The following is a 12062-nucleotide window of genomic DNA, read 5'->3' on the forward strand; positions in this document are numbered from 1 at the left end:
GAGCACTGGGGAGGGGGTGGGCGCACCTCAGCCCGGGCTGGGGGCGGCCCGGTGTCCGTGTGGGTGGGCCCTTGGCTGCAGCCCCCGAGGTCCTGCAGGGCAGCGGTGCAGAGCCAGGGCCGGGGGACTCTCGCTTCCTAGAACGGCAGTGCGGGGCCACAGGGAGCACACAGCACCGGGAAGCCGACGCTAAGGCAGAGGGCGGGAAGCGCCGTGGTGCGAAGTGAGGCAGGAGGGCCTCCCTGAGAACGGGGTGTGGGAGCAGAGACTTGAAGCGGGTGAGGCCAGGCGCCGTGGACCATCTTGGGGAAGAGCTTCCGGGGCAGCGGAGTAGCAAGGGCAGAGTTCCTGGGCGGGAGCATGCTCGGAAGGTTCCAGATGAGCAGGAGATCCGCGGGGCTGGAGTGGAGGGGTAGGAAGGAGTCAGAGGGGAGCATGTGGGGCTTTAGGGCCACTGTGAAGACTGTTGCTTTTATCTTAGGAGGAAGAAGTAATTGGAAAGTTAAATCAGCAAGCCACCAACTTAATTTTACCTGCAAAATCTTTCTCAGCTCTCTCCTCCTCTCCATTCTGGATGTAAGCCATGGATCTAGTTGTCACGCCCAAGGGTCACTGCCCTTGCCTCCTAGGTTCTCCCTGCTGCCGGTCGGGCTATCTTCCCTGCATGTCCCTGCAAGGCCTTATCAGAGTCCATGTGTCCTGCAGTGTGTTAGGCTCTGGGGATGCGGCAGTGAGCAAGCAGACGAGATCCCTCCCCTAACCCCCGGCCTAAATCTAGCTATAGAGTGGTCTAGACAAGAAACAAGTTAGTGTTTCCTACTGAAATGCAGTAGGCAAAGTACACAAGTCAGAATTGTACATAAGCTTCATGAATTTTCTCATGAACCAAATACCCCTCTACAACTAGCACCCACATCAGGAAACAGTACTCACTCTCCTGACTTCTGTTTTTTTTTAAAGACTTTATTTATTTATTTTTTTGAGAGAGAGAGAGAGAGAGAGAGCACAAGCAGGGGGAGTGGGAGAGGAAAAAGCAGGCTCCCAGCGGAGGAGCCTGATGTGGGGCTCGATCCCATAACGCCGGGATCCCACCCTGAGCCGAAGGCAGACGCTCCACGACTGAGCCACCCAGCCACCCTCCCTCCCCTTGCTTTTTTTTTTTTTTTTTAAGATTTTATTTATTTATTCGACAGAGATAGAGACAGCCAGCGAGAGAGGGAACACAAGCAGGGGGAGTGGGAGAGGAAGAAGCAGGCTCCCAGCGGAGGAGCCTGATGTGGGGCTCGATCCCATAACGCCGGGATCACAACCTGAGCCGAAGGCAGACGCTCAACGACTGAGCCACCCAGCCACCCTCACTCTCCCGGCTTCTAATACCAGATTACTCTTTCCTGGTTCTGAACTCCACGTAAAGGAATCATACAGTCTGCTCTTGGGTCTGGCTTCTTTTGTTCAACCTCATGTTTGTGACACTCATCTGGGTTGCGGATGGCAATAATCCATTCACTGTGGAAAGCTTTTAATTGAGGGCTGCCATGGTCTGATGTAAGCCCTAGAAGGCTCACTTGGCTGCTGTGTGGAGAACAGAATGCAGAGAGACTGACGTGGGCTAACAGGCAAGAGACAGGTGGCATGGCCCAGGGTGTCAGCTGTGGAAATGGAGCAAAGGGGTCAGCATGCAGAAATCTTTTGCAGGTAGCGCTATAGAATTTGTGCTTAGATTGCACGGGATGTGAGGGAAAGGAAAGCCTCAAGGATGGTGGGTTTCATGGTTTAGATTCCTGGATTTTTATTTTGTGAAAATGGGTTTCACTGAGATGGGAATCAGAGTGAGGGACAGATCTGGGCACTGCTTGGAGATTTCTATTTTGAACATGTCATGATTGAAATGCCACACTAATGAGGACTAATGTAGCCTACCTGGGACAGTTCAAGTTATGTCTGTGGTTCTACTTCTGCTCTGAGGAGTGTTTGGACGATAAATTATATGTTCATCTCACCTACAGGGCATCCATATGGATTTGTCAAATAGGCTATTGGATATCTTGGTCAGGCCTGGAAGTGTGTATGTGGGAGCATACAGATGCATTTAAAGCCATGGAACTAGTTGGAAGTAACTTTTTTTTTTTTTTGTCGGAGAGAGAGAGTGAGAGAGCACAAGCAGGGGTAGTGGCAGGCAGAGGGAAAAGCAGGCTCCCCGTTGAGCAAGGAGCCCAATTTGGGGCTCGACCCCAGGATCATGACCTGAGTGGAAGGCAGATGCTTAATTGACTGAGCCACCCAGGTGTCCCTGGTGGAAGTAACCTTAGAGGAGATGTAGATGGAGGGGAAAAGCGGTCCCAGGATCAAGTGAGCAAAGGAGACAGAAAAGACATGGCATGGGAGGTGGGGTGGGGGAGCGGGGAATAGAAGTGCGTGGAGAGCCAGAGTTTCGAGAAGGAGGAACAGTCTGCTCTCCTGCCTGCTGTCCAGAGAAGAAATGTCCTTTCGATGGTCAAGAAGAAGGTCACCCACGAACTTGGCGACAGCTGTTTTGAAGGTGAGATGGGCACAGCAGTAGCAGTGAAGCTGAGGAGGGACTGGCGCTAAGACAGTACAGACACAAGAATAAAGAGCTCTTTCCCTCGTGGCTGTGAGGGAGAAGGGAGGGATGGGCAGGAGCCGTAGGGGATGTGGCATAGAGGAAACGTCACTGAAGAGGGGAGTGACAGAGAATGCTTGAAGGCTGTGGGATGACCCTCAGAGATACGTGGATTAGGCAGGAGAGGGCTACCTGCAGGAGCAGAGCCCATGGAAAACACAGTGGAGGCCCCCTCCTTTGGCAGGAGCGGGACATCTTTCACGGCAATCGGAGGAGGAAAGATGACTCTTTCTTTGTAAGTTCCCATGAAATAATTGGGGCACACGAAAAGGTGTAATGAATTGCAAAACGCCATTGCTCAGCGGCCAGATCTTCCCTTCATGATTTCTCAGGGCTGCAAGACTTCTCCACCTCCATCCACTCAGCTATTGATGGACATGCAAGCAGCTTCCATTTTTTTTGTTGCCACCACAAACAGTGCTGCGATAACCTTCCTGTACATGCAGACTCTGTGCACATATGCGGAGTTTTTCCAGCGCACATGCTTAGGAGTGGAAGTGCTGAGTTGTGGGTTTCAATTTACCCATCTTTAACCGTAAGGGCTGCCATATATGCTTATGCACACCTTTGCCATTTGCTGCCAGATTCTTCTTCAAAGTGGTTTTGTCAGTTTACATTCTCCCATTCTCACCAGCGGGGCGGAAGAGATCCTGGTTGTCCACATCCTCACCAACACTTGGTCGTGTCAGATGTGTAAATTTTGCATATCTGATGAGTGTGAAATACGCTCGTCAAATTATGGTTTTGATTTGCATTCCCCTGATTGCTGGAGAGGATGAAACACCTTTTTCAGAAGTTTATTGGCCACTTAGGATTCTTCTCCTGTGTATCACCTGGGTCTACGTTTCTGTTGAATTGTTACTTTTTGTGTTAATTCATAGTTCTTTCTATGTTACCGTTCATAATCATTTTTGTCAGTTACGTGTGTAACAACTATTTTCTCCCAGTGGGAGGCTTTTGTTTTCATTTCGTTTTATGGTATCTCTTCCTAAAAATAAATTTTTAACTTTAGTGTCAAATTCATCGATCTTTTGGGTGGCTCAGTTGGTTGAGCGTCTGCCTTTGGCTCAGGTCGTGATCTCAGAGTTCCAGGATTGAGCCCCCCGGGCAGGCTCCCTGCTCAGCGGGGAGTCTGCTTCTCCCTCTCCCTGCTCTTGTGCTCTCTCTCTCTTTCTCCCTCTCAAATAAATAAATAAAATCTTTAAAAAATTTTATCAATCTTTTGTGCTTCTTTTGGTGTCTTGTCTAAAAACAATCTTTTTCTTTGGGGCGCCTGGGTGGCTCAGTCATTAAGCGTCTGCCTTCCGCTCAGGCCGTGATCCCAGCGTTATGGGATCGAGCCCCACATCAGGCTCCTCCGCTATGAGCCTGCTTCTTCCTCTCCCACTCCCCCTGCTGTGTTCCCTCTCTCGCTGGCTGTCTCTATCTCTGTCAAATAAATAAATAAAATAAAAAAATAAAAACAATCTTTTTCTTTAAAGAAGGCTCCACCCCCATTGTGGAGCCCAACGTGGGGCTTGACCTGGGGCTTGATGTAAGGCTTGACGTGGGGCTTGAACTTATGACCCTGAGATCAAGATCTGAGCTGAATCGCTTCTCGGCCTTTTGGCTAGGATCAAGTGAAGATCTGAGCTGAGATCAAGAGTTGGATGCTCGGGGCGCCTGGGTGGCGCAGTCGTTAAGCGTCTGCCTTCGGCTCAGGGCGTGATCCCAGCATTCTGGGATCGAGCCCCACATCAGGCTCCTCCGCTATGAGCCTGCTTCTTCTTCTCACACTCCCCCTGCTTGTGTTCCCTCTCTCGCTGGCTGTCTCTCTGTGTCAAATTAATAAATAAAATCTTAAAAAAAAAAAAAGAGTTGGACGCTCAACAGACTGAGCCACCCAGGAACCCCTAAGAAAAAAAATTCTTTCTACCTAGAGATCACAAAGGGATCCATCTATACTTTTTTCTAAAACATTTACAGTTTTTCCTGTTGTGTATGTGTGTTTGTATTTGCTTTTTAAAGCATTAAAAATATTTCTGAAAGGATACATAGCAAAGAGATTAACATCGGAGGTCTCCGGAGAGTGCAATCAGGTGACTGGAGATCACAGAAACAGCAAAAAGAAGGTTTTTCACTGTTTACCTCTTGTTGCTTTTGAGTTTCGAACCACGTGAACAAAATGCCTATTCTTTTTTTTTTAATCAAAATGTCTATTCTTAAACAGCTTGAATAGAAAGTCATTAAGAAAGCTTCTGCAGGGCACCTGGGTGGCTCAGTCGGTTAAGCACCTGCCTTCAGCTCAGGTCATGATCCCAGGGTCCTGGGATTGAGGCCCGCGTCAGGCTCCCAGCTCGGCAGGGAGCCTGCTTCTCCCTGTGCCTCTCACCCTGCTCGTGCTCTCTCTCTCTCTCAAATAAACAAACAAATAAATAAATAAAACATTAAAAAAAAAAAAAAGAACAGTTCTGCAAAAACAGAAATTGCTGTTCATGTTTAATCCCTAACGTAGCTAGAGCTACTTTTTGTGTATGGTGTGAGATAGGGATCCAATTTTAACTTGTCCACATGGATAGTTATGCCCTTCCTGCCTTTCTATGCTTAGCCCATTCTTTTTCATCCTTCAAGATGCAGCTTAGGTTCATATATTCCGACCACATTGCCACAATACCCTACAGAACGACGCTGTCCAAATAGAAATCCAATGCAAACTACATATGTGATTTTAGATCTTCTAGTAGTCACATTAAAAAAGAAATAGGTGAAATCAATTTTAATAATCGATTTCATTTAACCCAATATAATCAGCATTAAAATCATTGAGATACTTTACATTATTTTTTTCATACTAAATATCCAAAGTCTGGTGTGTATTTTACACTTACAGCAGCTCAGACTAGCCACGTTGCAAGGGCTCTGTGGCCACATGGCTAGTGGCTATTGTATTGTATTGGCTGTAGAGAGTGCTAGCATAGATTGTCTCTTTATAGCGGAACGATCTGTTCTCACAGCAGCCTCTGTTATGAGCCAGTTCATTTCTGGAGTGTGGCACGGAGTCTTATTCATCTCTATCTTCCTCCTCCTCCACATACCTAGCCAGTGCCTTCCAGAGAGGTGCTCCATTTTTTGGAGAAAGGATTGAACTCTGACTGTTGATACATTTTTTCTTACTCAAAGCTGAACCTTGCCCACTGGAAAGTTCTACCCAGGGGCTCTAGCTCTTCTCCCTGGAGACTCACATGAGGTGATGTTTCCCTAAAGTTTCTCTTCCTTCAGCTAAATATCCCAGAGCGCTCTCCATCCCTTCTCTGAGCTCTCCCCTAAATGACCGCTGGGCTTCCGGCCGGCACTCATACCTGCCTAGAAGCATTTTGTTCCATTGTCTACTTATTTCCCACGTCAGTATTTTATTTTTTATAAGATTATTTATTTGTTTATTAGAGAGAGAGCGCGCGAGAGCAAGGGCACGCACATGAGCAGGGGGAAAGGAGAGGTAGGAAGAGAAGCGGACTCCCCACTGAGCAGGGAGCCATCCCAGGACCCTGAGATGTTACCTGAGCCGAAGGCAGACCCTTCGCTCCAACTCAGCTACCTAGGCGCCCCTCCCGCGTCAGTATTTCAGATTCACAACCACACTGCAAGGTCCTAAGCAGTCCAGGTGAGCAGGGCCTGGGTGTTGTCCTGTCTAGGTGACCTCTACTGTGCCTAGGCGGTGCCAGGCACACACTCGGCCTCCCCTCAGGACCAATGGTTACAGCACAGCTCAGTTCTTCCTCTGGTCAGATATTTTTTCCACTGCCCTCTCTGATCTTCAGAAATCACAGAATTTCAGGGCTGATAAAGCAAATAGACATCCCAGTTCCATCTCTTCATTTTTCAGCCAAGGAAACCTGGGAGAGTTGTCTTCCCCAAATCCCAGTTAGTGCCAGAGCCAAGGACCGGGAAAAATCTAGAGTCCCAGCACTGGAGCGGGGTTTGCTCTGGTCTGGCCTGCCTTCCAGGCTTCCTCCAGAAGACTCTTCCTCAGCCCTGTCTCCCACCCATGTGGGCCAGCGTGCCCTCTGGGGGTGGGACTGCTGGCAGGACGAAGGCCAGGGCCCAGAAGGGAGGTCTGGTGGGGGAGCCGGCTGTGTGGACGTGTGTACTGGGGGTGGAAGGGCAGCAGTGGGTTAAAGTTAACATCAGGCCATGATGCAATCACAGAATCCGAATTGAGTGCAGGTCGCTTTAAGAAAGGAGCAGCTGTAATCCGAAGCTTGTTGGGCTCTGGGCTGGGAGGCAGGCAAAAGCTCTGGTGCTTGCAGGAGCCCCTCAGTGTGCAGACCTAGGCTGGCCGAAGCTGGGGCACCCCTACAGGTAAAGCAGCAACCTGTCTGCTGCCTCCCTTGGGCTGGGGGCGCTGGGGAGAGGCAGCCGCACTCCAGGGAGCAGCAGAGAGGGTACAAGGGAGAGGAGGTGGGGGAACAGTGGCTCCTGCTGCTTGGGCACCGGGGTGAGAGGATGAGAGAGGGCAGAGGGAGTTGGGGCTCAGAAGGCCAGGGCCTGGTTATACCCAAACCCCACTGCACCACTAGAAGAAGGGGCTGGGAAGACTTTTGAATGAAGTGGGTGGGTAGCCATAAGGAGGGCGGTGGTGGGAAGGAGCAGCGGGCGCAGCTGCTGGGCCACGTCTGAACAGCACCTCGAAGTGGCTCTGCAGCCCCGGCCGCCTGAGGGCAGGAGGCTGTCCCCTAGCTGGGCTTCCCTGGGGCAATCAGGAGGCAGCAGCCTGCAGTCCAGCCTTGGCTTGGGCTCAGCTGCCTGCTGGTTTTTCAAAAGCAATTGGTGCTGCTTTCCAAGCCAAGCCACCAGCCTGTTGAGCCTGAAGAAGACTGGGAGGGAGGACAGCTGGGTCCTTCGATCCAGCACCCACCCCTTCCTTCTCTTTGGCCAAATTAGTTGCCAGTGAATGCTGGGAGACCCATGGGGCTTTGGCCTCTCGCAAACGATGACCACTATTTAGTCCAGCCAGTGTATGGGGTTTGGGGGCCTGCAGCCCATGCTGGAGAGGACGGCTGCCCGCATCCTTCCTGCTCCCAGGGCTAAGCCACAGCAAGGAAGAGGGTCTGGGCCCAGGAAAAGCCGCCGGCTTCCCAGAAACCCCATCACTGTCTGGACCATGCCCGTCCACCAGGAGTTCAGCCCCCAGGCTGAGGGAGGGAGGGGTTCTACTTCTAGGGCCGGTCCTCCCGGGGTGTGTGGAGCTGAAACTCATGGGTGCTCCGGCCTGACTCACTCAGGTTCCAAGACTTGAGAAGGAACGCTGCCTGGGGACTGGCAGGGTCACCGCGGGTGGAGTGGGCCTGGAGGGGACCCCTTGGAAGCTCCCTTGCAAAGCCAGGAGAGAGGGCGGTGCCCTTCCCTGCACTGCCCAGGAGGTCCGCCGCCATGTGGCTTTGGGCTGCGTGGTGCTGGGAGGAGGAGGCGGAGGAGGGATGGTGTTTGTCTCACAGCTGGATTTAATCTGAAACACATGTATTGGCTCAAATTTATCCTCCCAGCTGGAAGGCAAGATCACAAAATCCCAGTTCCTCGTGTCTCTTGATTTTGGTAAATGTGGCAGAAAGGAAGGCCTGACCTTGGCCCAACAGGGAGAATATCTACGTCCTCCCCGTGCCCTCCCCTTCCTGGTAGGACAGGAGTCTGGCTTGGATACTGCCCTTTGGACGGATGGCATCAGTGTCCCTGTGCCCCTGACCAGGCGGTGGCTGCCTGCCCTCAGGCCTCGGAGCAATCACCTTGGACAGAGCATCGAGTGGGCTTAGAGGAACCCCCCACCCCATGCAGACTCTGACTCTCGGCTCTCCCAGTGCCCTTTTAGGGGGCCTCCATACTCTCTCCTCTTCCTTCATCTGCAGGGTGGGGAAGTGGAGGATTCCAGAGGTGCCATGAATACCACATGTCCCAGCAACTGGCTCCGGCCAGGCTGGGGACCCATGTGCTTTCGTGGCCAGGGTCCCTCACCTTATCTTCAGTCCTCAGCCCAGCCACATGGGGACGGTGATCCCACAACCCGGGGCTTGGGCTGACTCTGTAGGGACCCCTACGGAGAAGGTTTGACCCTCAGGTGCGTTTGAACTGTGAACTTAGTTTTCTTAAACACGATGCCAGGCTGACCCTTGTGTCCCTCCTCTCTCAGCTCCCTACCTTGGCCAGAGGGGCTAGAGCTAAAGGCTCTGCCTATAGCCTTGCCGCCTAGAAATCTCATGGGATTTTGAGTCTCTGATAAACCCGTCTGCTGAGGCTGGGGCAAGACGACTCCTGCTAGCTCCGGGGTGGGGCCGGAGGGCGAGAGAGCAGCTCTGAGTCCGTGTGGTGGTCAAGGTCTCTATCTGGTACCGCAGAAAGCTTGTCCTGGTGCCTCAGTAGAAGATTCTCCCTGAGCGCCACGGGCAGCGGTGCGGGAGCGCAGCTGGCTGAGCACTCGGGGTCTGTGGGGCTCACTCTGGGACCAAGCTCCAGATCAGGGTTTGGGAAGAAAGCTGGGCCGGTTCCCAAGGGCAGTCCAGCCGTAAACTGAGCAGACTCTGGAGGTGGTCTCTTCTGTTGCCTTTCATCTCTACAGTGTTGTCCGGTGGATTATCTGGCTTGATTCTAAGGACTTTGGCCAAAAATCACACACTGCACTCCCAACTTTCCTACTTGTTCTGAGAAGCCAGGAAAGTATGTGTGCGGCATGTGTGGGAGGGTATTTATGGGCATATAAAAGAATGAGGCGGGATACACTGGAGATCCTTGGCCTGTGTGCGTGTGTGTGCGGAGGGAGGCGAGGGGCAGCAAGACAGATATTATAAATTGTTGACCTGGTCATATGGATGGGAGGGAGGACACGGACCAACCAAAGGTCCTAGTTACTGAGACCTTATCCCACTTTTTAAACAGAAGGCCCCTTGGAAGATCCTATCTGCAAACCACCCCCCCCCCAGCTGCCTTCATCCCCTCCCACCCCACACCCTGACTCCAAGGGGTGAGTTCATGGGTGCTGCGAGTGCAGGAGGCTGAGGGATGGTGGCGTCCCTAGAGCCCTGGACCCAGATTTCCCTTTTCCCTTGTGGTCCAGGGGCCAGAGAGAGCTGGTCGGAGGAGGCCACTGCTGGGATGTGAAGGGACCTGGCGTTGTTTAACCTGAGAGAGAGAGCTCTGAGGGTGTAAAAGCTATTTTTGAGCTGGTGGGGAGAAGAGGACCTGGCTCCCCAGGAGAGAAGGGGGACCCTGGGGTTCCAGGTGTAGGGAATTTTTAGCTCTGGGGTCGCTGGAAAGCTTATCTGCCTCTGCATGGTTCAGTTCTTTGGAGACATCATCTAAGTTAATCCTCACCACAATAGGTAAGAGCTATTTGATTTCCATTTAGCAAGAGAAGGCGCTGTGAGTTAGAATTGAGATTTGAACCCAGGCTGTCTGACCCTGGACCTCGCGCTCCTTACCAGGAGAGTAAGAACTCTCCACAGAGAACTTTCTGCAAAGGGAACGAGTCCCTTATGAGGCCACAGGTTCCAGGCCAGAGTAATTCAAGGACAGAGTCTGACAACTTGCTGGGGATAGCAAGGACTGGACCAGACGCCTCCGTTCTCTGTATTCTGTAATTCTGCATATGGGAGCTAGATTCTGTCTTGTTCTGACATTATCCCACATCCTATGTCATGAGCTGGTCGGGTGCCTCCAGGGAAGAGCCCACTGCTGGCTCTCCCTGGCCCTGGAGCTTGAGGTCCCAAGGTCTCCTGACACACACAGGGGGACGAAAGCACAAGCTCGTGCTGGGGCTGTAGGCCATGGGGCAGGTGGAGGGGTGGCGACGTGCTCAGAGGGAGGGACTGTCAGGTTGAGGGTCCACTTCCAGCCTGGGGAGGTCGGAGGCCAGATGCCTAGTCCTGCAAGGCGCTTGCTCCCCGCCCAGGGCAGCTGGCGGAGCGGGGTGGTGGGTGAGGGACACAGCTTGTGGCCTCTGACTTTCTTGCAGGCACAGGATGCAGGCCCTCGTACTGCTGCTCTGGACCGGAGCCCTCCTCGGGCACAGCAGCTGCCAGGACAGCTCCGGCAGCCCACAGGAGGTCAGTGCGGGGGGGCGTCGGCAACCCCAGCCCCTCCGGAGCGGGCAGCATGGGAGACAGGACAGACGCCCAGGTTCCGGGCCAGGCTCTGGCCTTTATGTGTACATAGGGCCTTGATTTCTCCTTCAGCAAAACAGAAAACACCTTGCCTTGCCTTTCAGAGAACATAGGAGCCAAAAAGAAGATCCCAGAAGGTGAAAAGTGAAGGCAGTCTAGCAAGCCCAGGGTGATCCCTTTCAGCGAAGACCTTTTCTCATTCCTATGCATTACTCGTGGGTCTCGCTGACTGGGTGGTGGTCGGTATCGGATATTTGTTCCGATACAGACCAGGGGGCAGCGGTGATGTAAGCACGTGGAAAGACCTCTTTCCTGTCCAGAGGAAGCACGGTCAGACTGCAAAGGCAGATGCTGAGACGCTTACGCTAAGGGACGGTGAGGGGCCAGGACAGCCCGGGCACACTGGCTGGAGCCCCGGACTTTGTCGAGAGTTCTGGCTCTACCTCTCACCTAGCTTTGTGACCGTAGACAAGTCACTTTGACCTGAGTCTCTTTCTTATCTATAAAATGGGATCAAAAATACTTATCCTGGGATGCCTGGGTGGCTCAGTTGGTTAAACGTCTGACTTCAGCTCAGGTCATGATCTTGGGGTCCTGAGATCAAGCCCTGGGCTGGGCTCTTTGCTCAGCAGGGAGTCTGCTGGAACGTTCTTTCCCTCTGCCTCCTCCCCTGCTCGAGTGTGCATGCGCGCTCGCCTTCTCTCTCTGTCTCTCTCTCTCTCAAATAAATAAATAAATCTTTAAAGAAAACCCAAAACTACCCTTGCAGGGCCATTGTGGCCACTTACTTTTTACCTACTGAATACCTGCTCTGCAGGGACTGGGGATGGGTGGAAATATAAAAGACTCAGCTCTTGCCTGCAAGGAACAGTCTGTGAGCTATCAAATACATCGACAAGCAGAAATGAAGTAACTCCAGTGAAAATAACTAGCAGAGAGCCTGGCACATGGTGGTGGATAGTAAGTAAGTGGTAGCTGACCCCATAAAAAGTTCAGAAAACCAAAAGTTACCTTCAGATTGGGGTGTTTAGGGAAAGTTGTGGAGGAGATGCTAGGTGATCAGGGCCATAAAAGACAGGGTCTAGGGGCGCCTGGGTGGCACAGCGGTTAAGCATCTGCCTTCAGCTCAGGGCGTGATTCCGGCGTTCTGGGATCGAGCCCCACATCAGGCTCCTCCGCTAGGAGCCTGCTTCTTCCTCTCCCACTCCCCCTGCTTGTGTTCCCTCTCTCGCTGGCTGTCTCTATCTCTGTCAAATAAATAAATAAAATCTAAAAAAAAAAAAAAAAAAAAAAAA

General features: G+C 52.2%; 2 protein-coding genes across 3 annotated transcripts in view; one reads left to right on the forward strand and one right to left on the reverse strand.

Annotated features, from left to right (window-relative positions):
* Nucleotides 1-67: 67 nt before the first annotated feature.
* The window catches only part of SMYD4 (SET and MYND domain containing 4), a 67354-nt gene continuing 55359 nt past the window's right edge, over nt 68-12062 (reverse strand). Inside the window, exon 11 of the mRNA XM_008695281.2 lies at nt 68-399. Within this exon, the coding sequence (XP_008693503.1) occupies nt 138-399 (262 nt within the window). The 3' untranslated portion in view covers nt 68-137. The remainder of the gene's footprint in view (nt 400-12062) is intronic.
* Nucleotides 6874-12062, forward strand: part of SERPINF1 (serpin family F member 1) — a 10827-nt gene continuing 5638 nt past the window's right edge. The window contains exons 1-2 of one of the 2 annotated variants that reach the window (XM_008695280.1): nt 6874-6979; nt 10620-10710. In XM_008695280.1, the coding sequence (XP_008693502.1) occupies nt 10627-10710 (84 nt within the window). In that variant the 5' untranslated portion in view covers nt 6874-6979; nt 10620-10626. Of the gene's footprint in view, nt 6980-9306; nt 9326-10619; nt 10711-12062 lie in introns of those variants that run through there. The other variant, XM_040641147.1, reaches the window with a different exon arrangement.

The sequence above is a fragment of the Ursus maritimus genome, unplaced genomic scaffold (assembly GCF_017311325.1).
Source record: "Ursus maritimus isolate PB19 unplaced genomic scaffold, ASM1731132v1 scaffold_24, whole genome shotgun sequence".
In the NCBI taxonomy this organism is placed as follows: domain Eukaryota; kingdom Metazoa; phylum Chordata; class Mammalia; order Carnivora; family Ursidae; genus Ursus; species Ursus maritimus.